The sequence below is a fragment of the Ips typographus genome, unplaced genomic scaffold (assembly GCF_016097725.1).
Source record: "Ips typographus isolate SLU unplaced genomic scaffold, UJ_Ityp_2.0 IpsContig58, whole genome shotgun sequence".
NCBI lineage: Eukaryota > Metazoa > Arthropoda > Insecta > Coleoptera > Curculionidae > Ips > Ips typographus.
The window spans coordinates 462,226-477,770 of record NW_028098576.1 but is presented as its reverse complement, the minus strand read 5'-3'; the positions used below and the strand labels follow the sequence as shown (position 1 = coordinate 477,770).

At 33.8% G+C, this 15,545-nt stretch overlaps 1 protein-coding gene across 1 annotated transcript; it reads left to right on the top strand.

Moving 5' to 3' along the window:
* The first annotated feature begins 12,005 nt into the window (after positions 1 to 12,005).
* Positions 12,006 to 14,284, top strand: LOC145739831 (uncharacterized). Its single transcript, XM_081995182.1, is given in 3 exon segments — positions 12,006 to 13,219; positions 13,222 to 13,882; positions 13,885 to 14,284. Coding segments are annotated over 3 exon segments (2,073 nt in total). The 5' UTR covers positions 12,006 to 12,106; the 3' UTR covers positions 14,184 to 14,284.
* Positions 14,285 to 15,545: the final 1,261 nt, after the last annotated feature.

Genomic DNA, 15,545 nt, shown 5'->3' with positions numbered 1-15,545 from the left:
ATTTGTACCGGGTGACCCAATAAGACTGTTCCTCGACCATATCTCGGGAACCGTTCGTCGTATGATTTTGGGGTAAACATTTCTTTAAGTAAATCGGCCATGAAGAATCGTTGGAAAATATTTTCGAGTTCTAAAAATGACCACCAGAGGCCGTAACTGCCATCTTAAATTTTTAAATTGCATTTTCTATAAATTTTGGACAATAAACTAGAATTATTTTTTCCACATTTTTAAAGCAAACCAATTTATCTATCATTATCGTAAAAAACAAATTTCTGTTATTTCAAAAACAAAGATGGCGTGAGGTGTTCAATTGTTTTTGCAATAACTAGCTCTAACTTCTTAACGGTTTGACCAATTTTAACAAATTCGGTATTGAATCAACCAAAATATAGTTAATTTAGTTGAATATTTCTCCGCCAGGGGGCTAGTTTTGACACCATGACTTAAATTCCAAAAAAGATAAAAAAAAACAAATGGAATGATATGACTTTTTCTTTATGAAAAAGTAGCCAAATAACATCCAAATAGGCCAGTGAAAACCGTTTTTTAAATTATCGTTCCTAACCTGAAATATTGAGAAAATGAGATTAATAGATCTGTGTGGTAAATTTCATAAAACTATTAAAAATTTAACTACATAATGAATAAAAGTGAATAAAATTGTGAGTCTAAATAAAATTCATTTAGGCATTATTTAAAAAATACCACATATCGTCAGAACATTCATCTTGCTCCAAAGCGACTAAATGCATCCTGAACTTATTAAGTCACTTTAATGTTACACTCGGAATTTGTCTATTGCATTGTAATGTCCTCCTGTTTTTGTGTGATTTTTGGAGTCAATTTCTGCCAAACAATATATAATACGTTTGAAAATTAAAAAGTATAAGGTATAACTTAAAAAGAAGGTTTAACATAAGCTATAAGGTTTAGTCCCTTTGGAACCACATGAATGTTATATGGTATTTTTTAAATAATGCCTAAATCAATTCAATTTAGACTTACAATTGCTTCTATAACATTTTATTCATTATGTAGCTAAATTTTTGATAGTTTTATGAAATTTACCGCGCGATCCTTGGCCTTAAAATTTTCATAAAGAAAAAGTCATATCATACCATTTGTTTTTTATCTTTTTTGGAATTTGAGTTATGGTGTCAAAGCTAGCCCCCTGGCGGAGAAATATTCAACTAAATTAACTATATTTTGGTTGATTCTTATTGCCCAAAAAATGCTTTTTTCGACAATACCAAATTTGTTGAAATTGGTCAAACCGTTAAGAAGTTAAAGCAGGTTATTGCAAAAACAATTGAACACCCCACGCCATCTTTGTTTTTGAAATAACAGAAAATTGTATTTTACGAAAATGATAGATAAATTGGTTCGCTTTAAAAATGTGGAAAAAAAATTCTAGTTTATTGTGCAAAATTTATAAAAAATGCAATTTAAAAATTTAAGCTTGCAGTTACGGCCTCTGGTGGTCATTTTTAGAACTTTAAAATATGTTCCTGCGATTCTTCATGGACGATTTAAAATGTTTTGTCCCAAAGTCATACGCCGAACGGTTCCCGAGATATGGTCGAGGAACAGTCTTATTGGGTCACCCGGTACATTAGGCGATTCCTTTATATTGACTGACAACCAATTAAATCGAAGAAGTCCCCTATACAGTAATGAATTGAAACCTAAATTTAATTCACATTTTCTACTAATTATGAAATCTTTACAATGTCTTGTATTATAATTATGTACGTCAGAAAAAATTTCTACCTTTGTATAAATGTAATCAGGCAATAATTCATTCTTTAGTTTGTACACAAATACATTGGTATCAAACCATATTTTTTGTTCTACATGGAGTATGTTGAGGGTTTCCTGCATTGCGTGTATAGAAGTGTACCTATTGCATTTCAAAATTGTTCTCATTGCTCTGTTTTGAACCACTTGAAACTCAAGTACTGTGCCGTTTAGAAGTATAGTCATTTGCGTCCGATAGGAATTCGGGTTTTTGCGCGTCAGGACTTCCAGATAGTACTGAGGTTGGTTAAAAGTAACGACACGGTTATATTCGGTTTGGAGGCGAAACTGGTAGCCTTTGGGTTGTTGTGTGTGCAATTATACTAGGGATAAGTGGATACATTTGCCTGGTACTAGGTGAGGGCTTATTCTTATTTTTTATTGTAATGAAGTTGTCCTAAGTTCGTTTTTCCATTTAGTTTTGTTCCGCCGAACGCTTAACACCAAATAAACGGCCGTTATACCTAGTCGTCTGCGTTTTTTTTCGCTGTTGGTTTTCTGGGTTGGATTTCGAGTCCATATCGCAAATACTCCGAAAAGAACTTGCTACAGTACTTTGTAGTCGTGTAGGCTATAGAGAAGTGTCGAGCAGAACTGCAGATGCGGTAACGCAATACTATTATACAACATCAACCTAGTATAAACAGACAAATGGTGTCTTGAAAAAAAAAAAAATTTTTCTTTGAATATTTTTGCATAACATAATCCGCATGTACTCGGAAATTTAGATTTGAATCGAAAATTACTCCAAAATACTTTATGTTTTTTTTATACGTTATTCTACTTCCGTTTATTTTAATGTATATGTTGTCCACATTTATATTACTAACTCTCTGTTTTCTCCCAAATACGCTGAATTTAGTCTTAGTTACATTTATACTCCACTGAGTGGAGGTATTACTTTCCTTCTGATAAAGTATTTATATAAAGTGGTAAGCTTGAATAATCAAAATATCTAAAAATTCAGCTTTATTAAGTATTGGCTTATTTCTTTGAACAAAACCATTGCAGCTTCACAAAGATGTTTGCTTTACAATCATACTACTAGATAGGTAAATATTGTCTCATATGAGTAGTTTCTAGACCTATTAATTAAAGTCACAGCGAACTACCTTATTGCTGCTATTACTTTAACGCTGCTTTTAGATAAGACTAGGTATAATACATATTATTAGCTTGAGGTTCAGCAATCGAGTTTACTACACTATCTGTTGGTGATTATTATGTTAAACATAAAACAATAATGAAAACTGCAATACTTTTGACTTCTCATTCAATGTTAGAATTGAAATTATCATAATAATGTTAATTTCAGCAAAATCAGTTAACTTACCTTAAAATATGCTCTTTTGTCCACTGTTGCTTGTTGAAAACATTGCACAAGGTTTCACTCTTGTAAAGCCCTTTTGACCCAACAAGTTAAACTAGACGTGCTTTTATTACTTTAATAAACGCCTTTACCGAGATCTTGTTTCAGAGGTAGAATCAAACCACTTGGTAGAAAAATATAATTTAATAACTAAATAACAGTTAAATCTAATTGACAAAATGGTTGGTTTATCAACTTAGTGAATCGGAATAAAACTTTCGATCGTAATTCCCGAAAGTAAACACTTCAAACAGTACCTTTTACATGCACAAAATATTACAATAATTAAATCATACATTTGTTACACAATGATGAGGGCAGCTTTCTGAAGGGTTTGACACTCGCGATTTATTATAATTTAGAAAATGGTTTACTATTTAATTAATTACGAACAAGGCGCGGGTTGCAGAATTCGGGACGGCTACATTTTGTGGTGCGAGCCGAGTCCTCTGGCTGGGCTCTATCGTCTGAGGCAGAGTCTTCGACTATCTCTGATCGTCTCTCGTCTCCACGCATGTAGAGCTTAATTTATACCCGATTGACTGGCTGACGTAGTTTGTTATTCCTCGTCGCCCGCATCGCAACAGTAGCGGGGATTTGTCATGGCTAAAAGTAGCGATGATGGACTATGTGCATTCTGACTGTAACTTTGGCTCGCGCATTTTATTATTTTGCCATCTCCGAAGATCTGCTTCAATTTAATGAAGTTATGCTTTTAAATAATAAGTCCATCTTTTAAGTTAATGGATTTTCCATTCGTGACATAATGTTCCAGTCTTCATAGTGGGTAGTTTGGTCCTCAATTAGAACACTTTTCTCATGTTTATATCCTTGTTTTTCGTCCACATGAAAAATTAGTGATTTATGCAGCATATACCAGATGCAGTGCTGTAAAATAGGCACTTGACCACCCTTAAAAAATTTCAGACTACAAAAACTTGTAGTAATGATGCAGATGCATCAGTAGGGCTATCTATGCAATTTTGTAATCGTACCTGGGGCAGCATCAGCCATAGTATCCCTTATGACTAATGTCTGAACGCAGCAAGCTAGGATTCCAGTAAATTATAGTAGTAATTTTAAGACTGTAGTCTGGTTTAAATAGTCATTAAAGAATATTTTTTTTTTACATCACCTTGCCTCAAATTTTTGCTGCCGTTAATATTTTACAATATTAACAAGATCCATGTTCTGGCATTGTAAAAGAACTAAAAATGCGATTTACATAATTTATACTAATAATTTTAAATTAATGAAAAATGAAATAAAGTTGTAAAAATTAAGGTTTTTTTTAGTTTCAGAATGGTTTTAGATTGATCAAAAATCAAACCCAAACAAAACCACAAAGAATTACCTTACTAGAGAAGAAAGATTTACGGAGCATGTTTTCGGAAGGAATAGTTCGCCTTCCAATCGCATATTGTGAAGGCGCTGGGCTCTGTGTCAATTATTACAGTTACCTATAATAATGGACTATCATCTAGCCGCTTAAAGTCATTCATTTGTCATTTTTATATCTTGTATCTTGGCCGTTTTTGTCTACATAAGAATTCGAAATTAATTTGAACTTTAGAAGGTTATGTCCCGGTGTTGAGGTGTTTATCCTAAGCTTTTTTAAAATGAGTTTGTTGCAAGGTGTTAAAAATCCTTCTAAACTGAAGTGCTGTGTTCCTGGTTGTGATGATAGGTTCAGTAGTCGTTTTCGTTTTCCCAATTTATTAGAGGAAGAAAATTTATTTAAAATATGGATTTCAAAAATTAGAAATCCGGCGCCGTTACTAAACCACTTGAGCCCTGAGGAAATGTATGCCAAATATAGAGTGTGTGGGCGTCATTTCCGTCCAGAACATTTAAAAGGTGAAGGGTGTAGAAGAGGATGCACAAAGGATGCTGTTCAGCAGTTATTCCTCAATAGTGTTACATATAGATACTAATTGCATATTTTTGAATACATGTAGAACATAGAACATGGGTGGTCAAAACTAAGGCCGGGATTACCCAACTTTTTAGTCATAGTCACAATCATCAACTTAATTTTTGTCGATAACAACATGTAGTAAACGTCTTAAAACTATGATGATTACAACTTACTATTATTAAAAAGTTGAACCCGGCCCAATAGAATAAGTTTATATCACTCTATTAGTGATATAAACACATTTTTATTATTTTTTGGTTGTTTTTTATTTGCTGTTGATGTATATATTTTGTAATAATTTATTGTTATTGCCAGCAACAATGACCTGTTTACCCGTTGCCCGACAACCGCCTATACAGTGCAGGCCAAAAGTTTAAATTTTCTCATTTTTGTTCGTGTTTTACGACGAAAGGGCTCAAGTTAGAGATCCGAAAAAGATACAGAAAACTAGTCCATGATAGGTACTACAACTTTCATTATTACGATTTTTCAATAAAATCAACCGTACAGGAGCAAAAAAATCAAAACCGTTTTCCCATGTTAATCTCCTATGTCCAGGGTGCTCTTGGACAACTGGTATATTTCCGGATTTATTGCAAAAAAAAAAAAAAAAGCAAGTTAATTGTGTAGTACTCGCGCTGCTCTGTTGGTTTCCGAACGCACCTACAATAACGTCATGCTACGACTTATGTCACTGTCATCGATATAGACAGATGAGAGGTTAGAGGTTAACTTTCACTTTTTTCGATTGAGAACAGAATGATTATGTATTATGTTAGGTTTAAAATCCTAAATTATTATTATTATTTTGTCATCCTGAATAATTTAATAAACTATTGAATTTACGAGTAGGATTTATTTATATTCTACAACGTCAGAAGTGGGATTTGAACAAAGTGCCGTTATTTAACCGGATGTTTTAAGATTTTCATCACGATGCATACCAATGAGGAATTTGAACGTTTCATGGCCCAACAATTCCAACCTGGAGATGAGAATGACATGGGGGCTAAAGGACAACAATCTCCAACCACCCCACCAACACCCGGACTCTCTGTACAGGGCGGCCCCTCAAATAGCCCAAACACTAATGCCACCGATATGTCATCTCAGTTTATGTCGACTATTACCATGCTTATGCAGCAGAATAGTCAAATGTTAAGTATGTTACAATTATCACAACAACAGGCACCTTCATTTACGAATCCTAATGTAAACCAAGTGCCAAATTTTAACATTATGCCTGATTTATCAAAGAGCATAGACGTTTTCGACGGTGAAAAGGGTCCTGAAGTGGCAAGTGCATGGTTGAGTCAATTAAGAAGTATGTCACTAATCCATCGTTGGCCTGATGCCTTTCTGCTGCAAACAGCCAGAAATAACTTAAAGGGAGCTGCTAGATATTGGCTTCAAGGTAAAAATGAGGAACTCACTAGCTGGGATCTGTTCGAAACTGCATTTAAAAAGACATTTATGTTTGAAATAAGTAAATCTGACAATTGGAGGAAGATGCAAAGTCGCCATCAGCTGCCTACAGAAAATGTGAGTGTTTATTTTCATTCTAAAGTTGCATTATGTAAAGTACTTGGCCTGACTTTCATGGAGACAAAAGAACAGGTAGCAGTTGGTTTACATTCTAGAGACTTAAGCAACTTCATTATGTCCAAACATCATGATGATGAAGACAACTTGTTTCGGGACATTGTAAGTTATGAACGTGTGGTCAATGCTCGTCGTGTTAGACAAGGTGACCGTAGTAAAGAGCAGACAAGTCTCGCCAACACTGAAGGAGTTTTAAGCAACAAACCACCAAGGAAAGCAGGGAGCCACGTACGTTGCTACAATTGCAATACTCCTGGACATGTGGTGTCTGAATGTAGGAAGCCATTAAGACCAAAAGGATCCTGTTTTACTTGTGGTGCCACTACACATCAAGTAAAGGATTGCCCTGCTAATAATCAGAGGCCTGCCAGAGGAGACCGTACAGCACTGATGGTACAAGAAAGGCCTGTTCCTGCTATGATGGTTAATGTGCAGTTGAGTAAGAATAGTTTTAAAGTAAGTGTTGAAGCTATTATTGACACTGGAAGTCCTATTTCATTGATTTGTCATAGTTTGGTTAAGAGTGTGGATCTTTTACCAGAAACAAGATTTGATAAAGTTTATGAGGGCTTGAATCAGTCTAAATTAAACATTTTAGGTACTGTTAAAGTCTTACTGAAAGTATGTGAAGTAGAAGTTGAGCTTTATTTTAAAGTGGTGCCAGATTACACCATGTTTAATAAATGTCTGCTTGGTAGGGACTTTTTGGCTTTGAAACAGCTTTCCTTTGTTATAAAAGGTAACCAAATTTTGATTACACCTAATAATGTTGATTCTCAAGTATACCCATCTAATGAAATCGAACAGGAAACATTAAACATTCTAAATATTTCTTATGTTAATCCGCAAGAAGTTTGCTTAGATATTAATCCTGAACTACACCTAAATCAAAAGTTAGAGATAGAAGATGTGATGAAAAAATCTTATTTTGAACCAAATCGACCTTTAGAGCCTGCTATTAAATTTCAAATGAAGATTGTAGTTAATCCTCAACATGCTCCATTTTATTTCAAGCCTCGTAGGCTATCATATGGAGAAAAGTTGGCTGTTAAAGATATTTTGAATGATTTAGAAACAAATAACATTATTCAAAAAAGTAACTCTGAGTATAGCTCACCAATTGTATTAATCAGAAAGAAAACTAAAGATCTTAGGTTATGTGTAGACTACCGCTTTTTAAATAAAATAACTTTACGTGACAATTACCCAATGCCAGTTATTGAAGATCAAGTTGAAGGACTTAGAAGTAAACGATACTTTACTATACTAGATCTTAAAAGTGCATTTTACCATGTTGATATTGAGCCTTCCTCTATAAAATATACTTCTTTTGTATGCTTGGACCAACAGTGGGAATTCTTGAAGATGCCATTTGGGCTAAGGAATAGTCCAGCTACTTTTATGAGGTATGTACATCAGATATTTAGTGATTTGTTGAGAGATAAAAAAATCTTATTGTATATAGATGACATTATGATTGCCACTGAAACAATTCCAGAAAATTTAAATATTTTAAAACAGGTTTTGATGTTATTAGTTGACAATAAACTTACTCTCCGTCTTGATAAATGCCACTTTTTAATGACAGAAATTACTTTCCTGGGTTATACCATCCGAGCTAATAATGTAATGCCGAGTGAGGAACATACAAAAGCTATTAGCAACTTTCCATTACCTCGTAATGCAAAGGAGCTTCGCAGCTTCATTGGTTTGGCTTCTTATTTTAGAAAATTTGTAGAAAATTTTGCATTGATTGCTAAGCCTTTGTACTCCCTCTTAAAAAAGGACACTCCATTTAGTTTTGAACAAGAACAGTGTGACAGTTTCAATAAAATTAAGAGTATTTTGGTCTCTAGGCCAGTTTTATGTATTTACTCACCATTGGCAGAAACACAACTCCATTGTGATGCCAGCTCACTGGGTTTTGGGGGTATAATTATGCAAAAACAAGAGGATGGTTTGTTTCACCCTATCTTTTATTTTAGTCAGCGTTGTACTGAGACAGAGTCCAAATTGCACAGTTTTGAGCTAGAATTATTGGCTGTGGTTAATAGCTTGAAAAGGTTTCGAATATATTTGCAGGGTATAACTTTCAAAATCCTTACAGATTGTAGTAGTTTAACTTTAGCCTTGAAGAAAAAGGATATACACCCAAAAATTATGCGGTGGAGTTTAATTTTAGAAGAGTATGATTACACATTGGAACATAGAGATAACACAAGGATGCGACATGCAGATGCACTTAGTAGATGTTTCAACACTATATTATTAGTGAGTGACCTACCTTTTGAGACTACTTTAAATATTAAACAAACGCAGGACAAACAAATAGTTCAGATTAGGAAAGATTTAGAAAAAGTGTGTGACAAAAATTTTGAGCTAAGGAATGGAGCGGTGTATAGAAAAGATAAAGGTTCTTTATTGTTTTACGTACCAAGTACTATGGAACATAATATAATTCGAAGTTGTCATGACGACTTAGGTCATGTAGGAGAATCTAAATGTTGTGAGGCTATTAGACAGACTTATTGGTTTCCTGATATGCGTAGGAAAGTAGGAGAATATATCCAAAATTGTCTTAAGTGTATTGTGTATAATAATAAAAGTGGCAAACCAGAGGGATTTTTACATAATATACCAAAAGGAAATAAACCTTTCTTTACGATACACTTAGATCATTGTGGCCCTCTAGAGAAAACCAGTAGACAGAATAAACATTTATTTGTAGTGGTAGATGGATTTAGCAAATTTATAAAACTGTATGCTTGCAGGACAACAAGCACAAATGAAGTTATCAAGCATTTGACCAGTTACTTTAGCTATTATAGCAAACCCTTACAAATTATTACAGATCGAGGTTCGTCTTTTACTTCAACAGCATTTAAATCATTTGCAGAAGATTTAGATATTAAACATGTTTTAGTTGCAGCCGGTGTTCCCCGAGCGAATGGCCAGGTGGAAAGATTTAATCGAAGTGTAACTCCTATGTTAGCTAAGTTAAGCGAAGATCCTAGGAAGTGGGATCTCCATCTGACTGAAGTCGAATTTGCTCTAAACAACTCGGTTAATAGATCGATTGGTGACACCCCATGTAAGTTGTTATTCGGAATGAATCAAGTAGGAACTATCAGAGATATTTTAAAAGAAATGTTGCATGAAATTACTGAGCAAAATTCTGAGCGTGATTTCTATAATTTACGTAATAGGGCTGTTGAAAAAATTGAGAGGTCTCAAGCTTACAATAAAGCTTATTATGATCAATCACATCGTAATCCTGTTGAGTATAAAGTTGGTGATTATGTTTCAGTACCAAATATTGATGTAACTGTTGGGGTAAACAAAAAATTGTTGCCAAAATTTAAGGGCCCCTACATTGTTCGTAAAGTTTTACCGAACGATCGGTATTTAATATCTGATTTAGACGATTTTCAATTAACTCAAAGACCATTTACCGGAGTGTTTGATGCGGCTCATTTAAAATTATGGTCTGATAATGAGCCTAAAGATGTGAACTAACTAATCTTGTTGACAGTAAAGATTCATGCTTAGTAAGTAAGTTTATGTTATGTATTACAGTTCTCTCTTATGTTATAATTACTGTTTTGATTTGATGACTAATTATGTGAAACATTATGTTAGTTACTAGACATACATTTATGCTATTACGAATTTATGTTGTAAAAATATTATGTCTTTATGTCCATCTTATGCAGATTACTTATTACTTATGTTGAGTTTCTGATACTTATGCCAGATTTATGTACTATGACCAAACTTATGTATTATGACCTTATGTAGTTATTTATGATTTAGAGGATACTTTCCTGTTTATTAAGCATTATGTCGGTAGTTGAGCTTATGTTTTGAAGTTTAGAGTTTGTAAGTTTGATTGGATCAATCAAATGTCAGGTATGGCCGAGTTGTAGTACTCGCGCTGCTCTGTTGGTTTCCGAACGCACTTACAACAACGTCATGCTACGACTTATGTCACTGTCATCGATATAGACAGATGAGAGGTTAGAGGTTAACTTTCACTTTTTCGATTGAGAACAGAATGATTATGTATTATGTTAGGTTTAAAATCCTAAATTATTATTATTATTTTGTCATCCTGAATAATTTAATAAACTATTGAATTTACGAGTAGGATTTATTTATATTCTACAATTGCAAATTATTATTTACAGATGATCTTGACAAAGCCAGACGAAAACTAAAAAAGTGTGAAATCACTTCAGACATAACCTCTGAATCAGAGGTGGAAAATAAAAAGAGAACTAGAATTAAGAAAACTCCCAATTTCTTGTCTAGTTCTTCAAGTGGTTCAGAAGAAGAATTGCTACTGAAAAGACCACCCTAACTTCCAAAAATAAAAACCACTTCAAATGTGAACAATTTTGGTATGTATATTTTGAGAAGTTCAGATTTACTCTTTATTTAACTTTTTTAACCATAAAATAGTTTTATCTTTAGAATAAGTTTGATACATTCATATTTATTGTACTAAACCTGGGTTTTGTATAGTTAGTTTAATTGCTAATCATGGTTTAACTCAAAATTTTATTTTGCAGTAGCAATTAATCCACAAGGGAGCCATTATTCACCAGCTGAAAGCGTCATTGCACATCAAAGCATCAGTAATAATTGTAATTTAACACCATCAACTTCACAATCAGTCAAGGAAAATTCAGTTCAGAGATTAAATGAAACTGCATCCGCGGGTAGTAAGTATTAATGTACATTTTAAAGTGAACCTTCTAGAACTTTACAAAGTCGTCAACTTTCAGGTTTCGAAAAGATTTTCCATGAAATAAGCAAATTACGAGAAGAACTTAAGGAAGTAAAAGGTTTGCTTAAACAGTCGAAAAACTGTATAACTGTTAACTTGCCAAATGATGCACCAGTCACCTTCCCTTTAAATGATTTTGAAAGCTTTCAAATACTGGAACAATATTTGGGCGCAGAAGAAAAACATAATGATTTGGTAAGGTGCATTAGTCAACATGTATACAAATATGTGCTTATTGTTTTTGTTTGTATTCAAGGCTTCTTACTTTTCATCTCTGGGTGGCAATGGAATAACAGCCAAAGTTAATAAAATTCTTAGGTTTGCAATCACCAATAGTTTAGCATCCAAGTTTAATTATGCAGGGCAGAGAAACCAGAAAGTAGCTTTTGGAGACACCAAACTAAAATCAGTGATTACACGTAGGATTATTTCCAGGTAGTTTAATTTTTATTTTATTTATACTTGATTGTTGTTTTAGGTGCCATTCAGATCAAATGCCCAGGTGTGACTGAAGTTGAAATAGAAAATGCCATTGAAGTATGGCTAAAACATTCAAAGCAGCGAATGGAAAAGAAAAAAAACCGTTAATATTGCTCCTGATAATTAAGGTTTTTGTTTTTTATTTATAATGTCAAAACGAAAGTTAAAAGAGTTAGTTGGTCCAAGACAGCAAAGTAGGAGAGTTTTAAAAGCTACTAAAGAAGCTTTCTCAGAAGCTTTCAATAGTAACCTGTGTAATACTGAAGAAAACTTTGTCATTAATTTTATTGAAATTGACCATACCGAGCATGATTTAAATAATTTAAACTTAGAAATTAATGTTGAAAAAGTTGCCTTTGATAGATCTGATGGTGAACTCTCTGATAATAACAGCTCTTACAACTCAGACACTAACAATTTATTAATTTCATTTGAATCCACATCTCCTTTAAATTCTGTTCACCGTCATAAAACAGCTGACAGTCTTTCTAAACAACTATCTGAATGGACTGTTAAGTATAAAGTTTCCCATTCGGCTCTAACAGACCTTCTTCATTTGCTGTCGCCATACCATTCTGAGCTTCCTTTAGATAGCCGAACATTATTAGCAACTCCTATTTGTACACCATTACATAACTTAGAAACAGGGCAGTTTTGTTATTTTGGAATTCAGAGTGCACTTTTGAAAATTGTCCCAAATAACTTTGTTGGAAAAATTAAATTAAGTTTTAATGTTGATGGAATTCCACTTTTCAAAAGTTCCAAGTCACAACTCTGGCCCATATTAGGGTTGGTAACAAATATTCCAAATAATTCGCCTTTTGCAGTGTCAATTTTTTGTGGAAAAAGTAAACCAAAGCCTTTGCAAGATTTTCTGAATCCTTTTATTATAGAGTTGAAGAGTTTACTACAAAATGGATTTGTTGACAATTTTCAGAACCATCTTGAAATTGAAGTTCATAGTTTTGTGTGCGACGCTCCTGCCCGTTCTTTTTTGAAAGGTACTAAAGCACATACAGGATATTCTTCTTGTGATAGGTGTGTAGTTCGTGGAGAATACTATAAAAATAAAGTGGTTTTCAACTCTCTTGTATCTCAAAAACGTACAGATGAATCTTTTCGTCAAGAAATTGATGAAGATCACCACGTTTCACATACTCCACTTTCTGAACTTCCAATTGATTTAATCACCACCTTTCCAAATGATTATATGCACAATGTTTGTCTGGGAATTGTCAGAAAGTTAAGTAACTTTCTGACAATTCCCAGACTTTAAAAGTTAGGTTGCAACACCAAAAAGTACAGGTAATTTCCCAACATTTACTTGATTTAAGAAAGATGATACCTGTTGAATTTAATCGTAAACCTCGTTCACTTGAGGAACTTCAATACTGGAAAGCTACTGAGCTTAGAACTTTTCTTATTTATGTAGGTCCAATAGTTTTAAAGGATGTTGTAAACATTGCTGTTTACGAAAATTTCTTGGCATTTCACTTTGCTATTTCAGTACTTTTATCAGATCGGCATATAAAAAATTTGGGAGTCGCCTTGGTTAGAAATATAATTAACGTTTTTATTGATCATGTAAAAGTTTTATATGGTTTAGAATTTATGGTTTATAATGTTCATTTGTTGTCTCATATTTGTGATGATGTTGATATGTTCGGAGTGCTTGACAATTTTTCAGCTTTTCCTTTTGAAAATTATTTAGGACAATTAAAGTTATTAGTAAAAGCTTCAACAAATCCTCTTCAACAAATTCATCGGCGGCTCCACGAAAGAAATTTATTGATTTCAAGCTCTAACTCCCAGCTCAAAACCAAAATTGAATTGAATTTTCCGCATTCAAGAGGGCCTCTTATATCATCAAATGAGAATGTAAAATGGCATAAACAGTTTGACAAAGTAAACTTTTATAATGTGACTGAACGAAAAATAAAAGTATAGCAGATAGTTACTGTTTTAATATGCAAGGAAATAAAGTTATGCAAATACATAATATCACAAAAACTCATGATAACGAAACTTATGTTATTGGCAGAGAATACCTTGAATATGATGACTTTTATACATATCCCTATGCATCAAGTAAATTAAATATATTTGAGGTTAAATCCTTGTCTGAACTTAAAGTATGGTCAATCAAAGAAATATGTGGCAAATGTATGGTATTACCTGTAAAACATCTTTTTGTAGCTATACCTATCATTCATTCAGTATTATGAATATTTTTGTTGTCAATAATTAAGGTAAATTATTATTGAAGGAATTAGGATGTTCCCATTACAATGTCACTCATTTTAGAAACGATATGTATACTGTATGTTCTCAGACTTTAATAAAAACACTTTTGTAACAAAATGATGCTGCTGTATGGTGGCAGGGTGTAAAAAGCAATATAGTCAATTTTGATGATGCTATTGAAAGTTTAAGGCATGCTTATGGCTATGCAAAGCCAGCATATCAGATATACAGGGAGCTTTATGCCAATGAACAGAAAATGTCTGAGCCCACAGATATTTTCCTAAGTAGAGCTCGAGCACTTTTATCAAGGCTACCAAATACACACCCTATACCTGAACAAGCACAATTGGACATGGTTTTTGGCCTTCTACGACCTCAAATTAGAGAGCGACTGAATCGAGAGTCATATAGTTCTTTTCGCGAGCTAACTGGAGCTGCTCGAAAGGTTGAGCAGACTTTAGAAGAGAAAAAATCTCACTCGAGACCAAATCAAAACAATGAGACACGACATGATCTTAACAACCTCAAAGTTAAGACACAGTGCCAGTTCTGTAAGAATTATGGTCACACTAAAACTGAGTACAGAAAACTTGCCAGGTTGACTGAAACTACCAAGTCAGTTACACCTCAAGTGCCCTCTCATAATCCTCCTGAGATTAAACCTCAACTGGTTTGCTATGGTTGTGGTAAAGTAGGCTTTGTCAGGAGTAATTGTCCTGCTTGTAGAACTACTTCTACAGCTGCCCATGCTTTAGAAACTGAGTATTTGTGCCAATCTTTTGACACTAATGCACAGAAAAGATCCATGATAGAAATGGAAGTGTATGGTTTGACTGGATTCCCAATGGTTGACACAGGAGCTAAGACTACCATTGCCAGCTCTTCTTTAAGAGAGATATTTCTCAATAATCACTTACCATACGAAAAGAGGCTACTTTCTATGATTTTGACAGATGGAGTAGAACGCTTAGTTGAAGCCTATATTTTCCCTTCTGTCACTGTAACTGTAGGTAAACGCCAGATAAGCACCAGCTTTACCTCTGTTTTAAACCAAGAAAAGACTCGAACCCTACTTGGTATTGAGTTTATCAAAAAAGCAGGAATAAAACTGGACCCTGCAAACAACAAGTGGACCTTCAATGACCAGGATGATAAATACTTCGACCTAATCCCCGAGCAGAACTTAAAACTGGTTCACCAAACAGAGGAGTGTAGCAGTATAACTACAACTGACCAACTTGTTAGCACCCAAGTATGCTCCATGGAACTACGATCAGAAGAAGACCAGAGCTTAACTAATGAGCAGAGAGAGCAGCTAAACATCCTTCTAAATAAAAATGCTG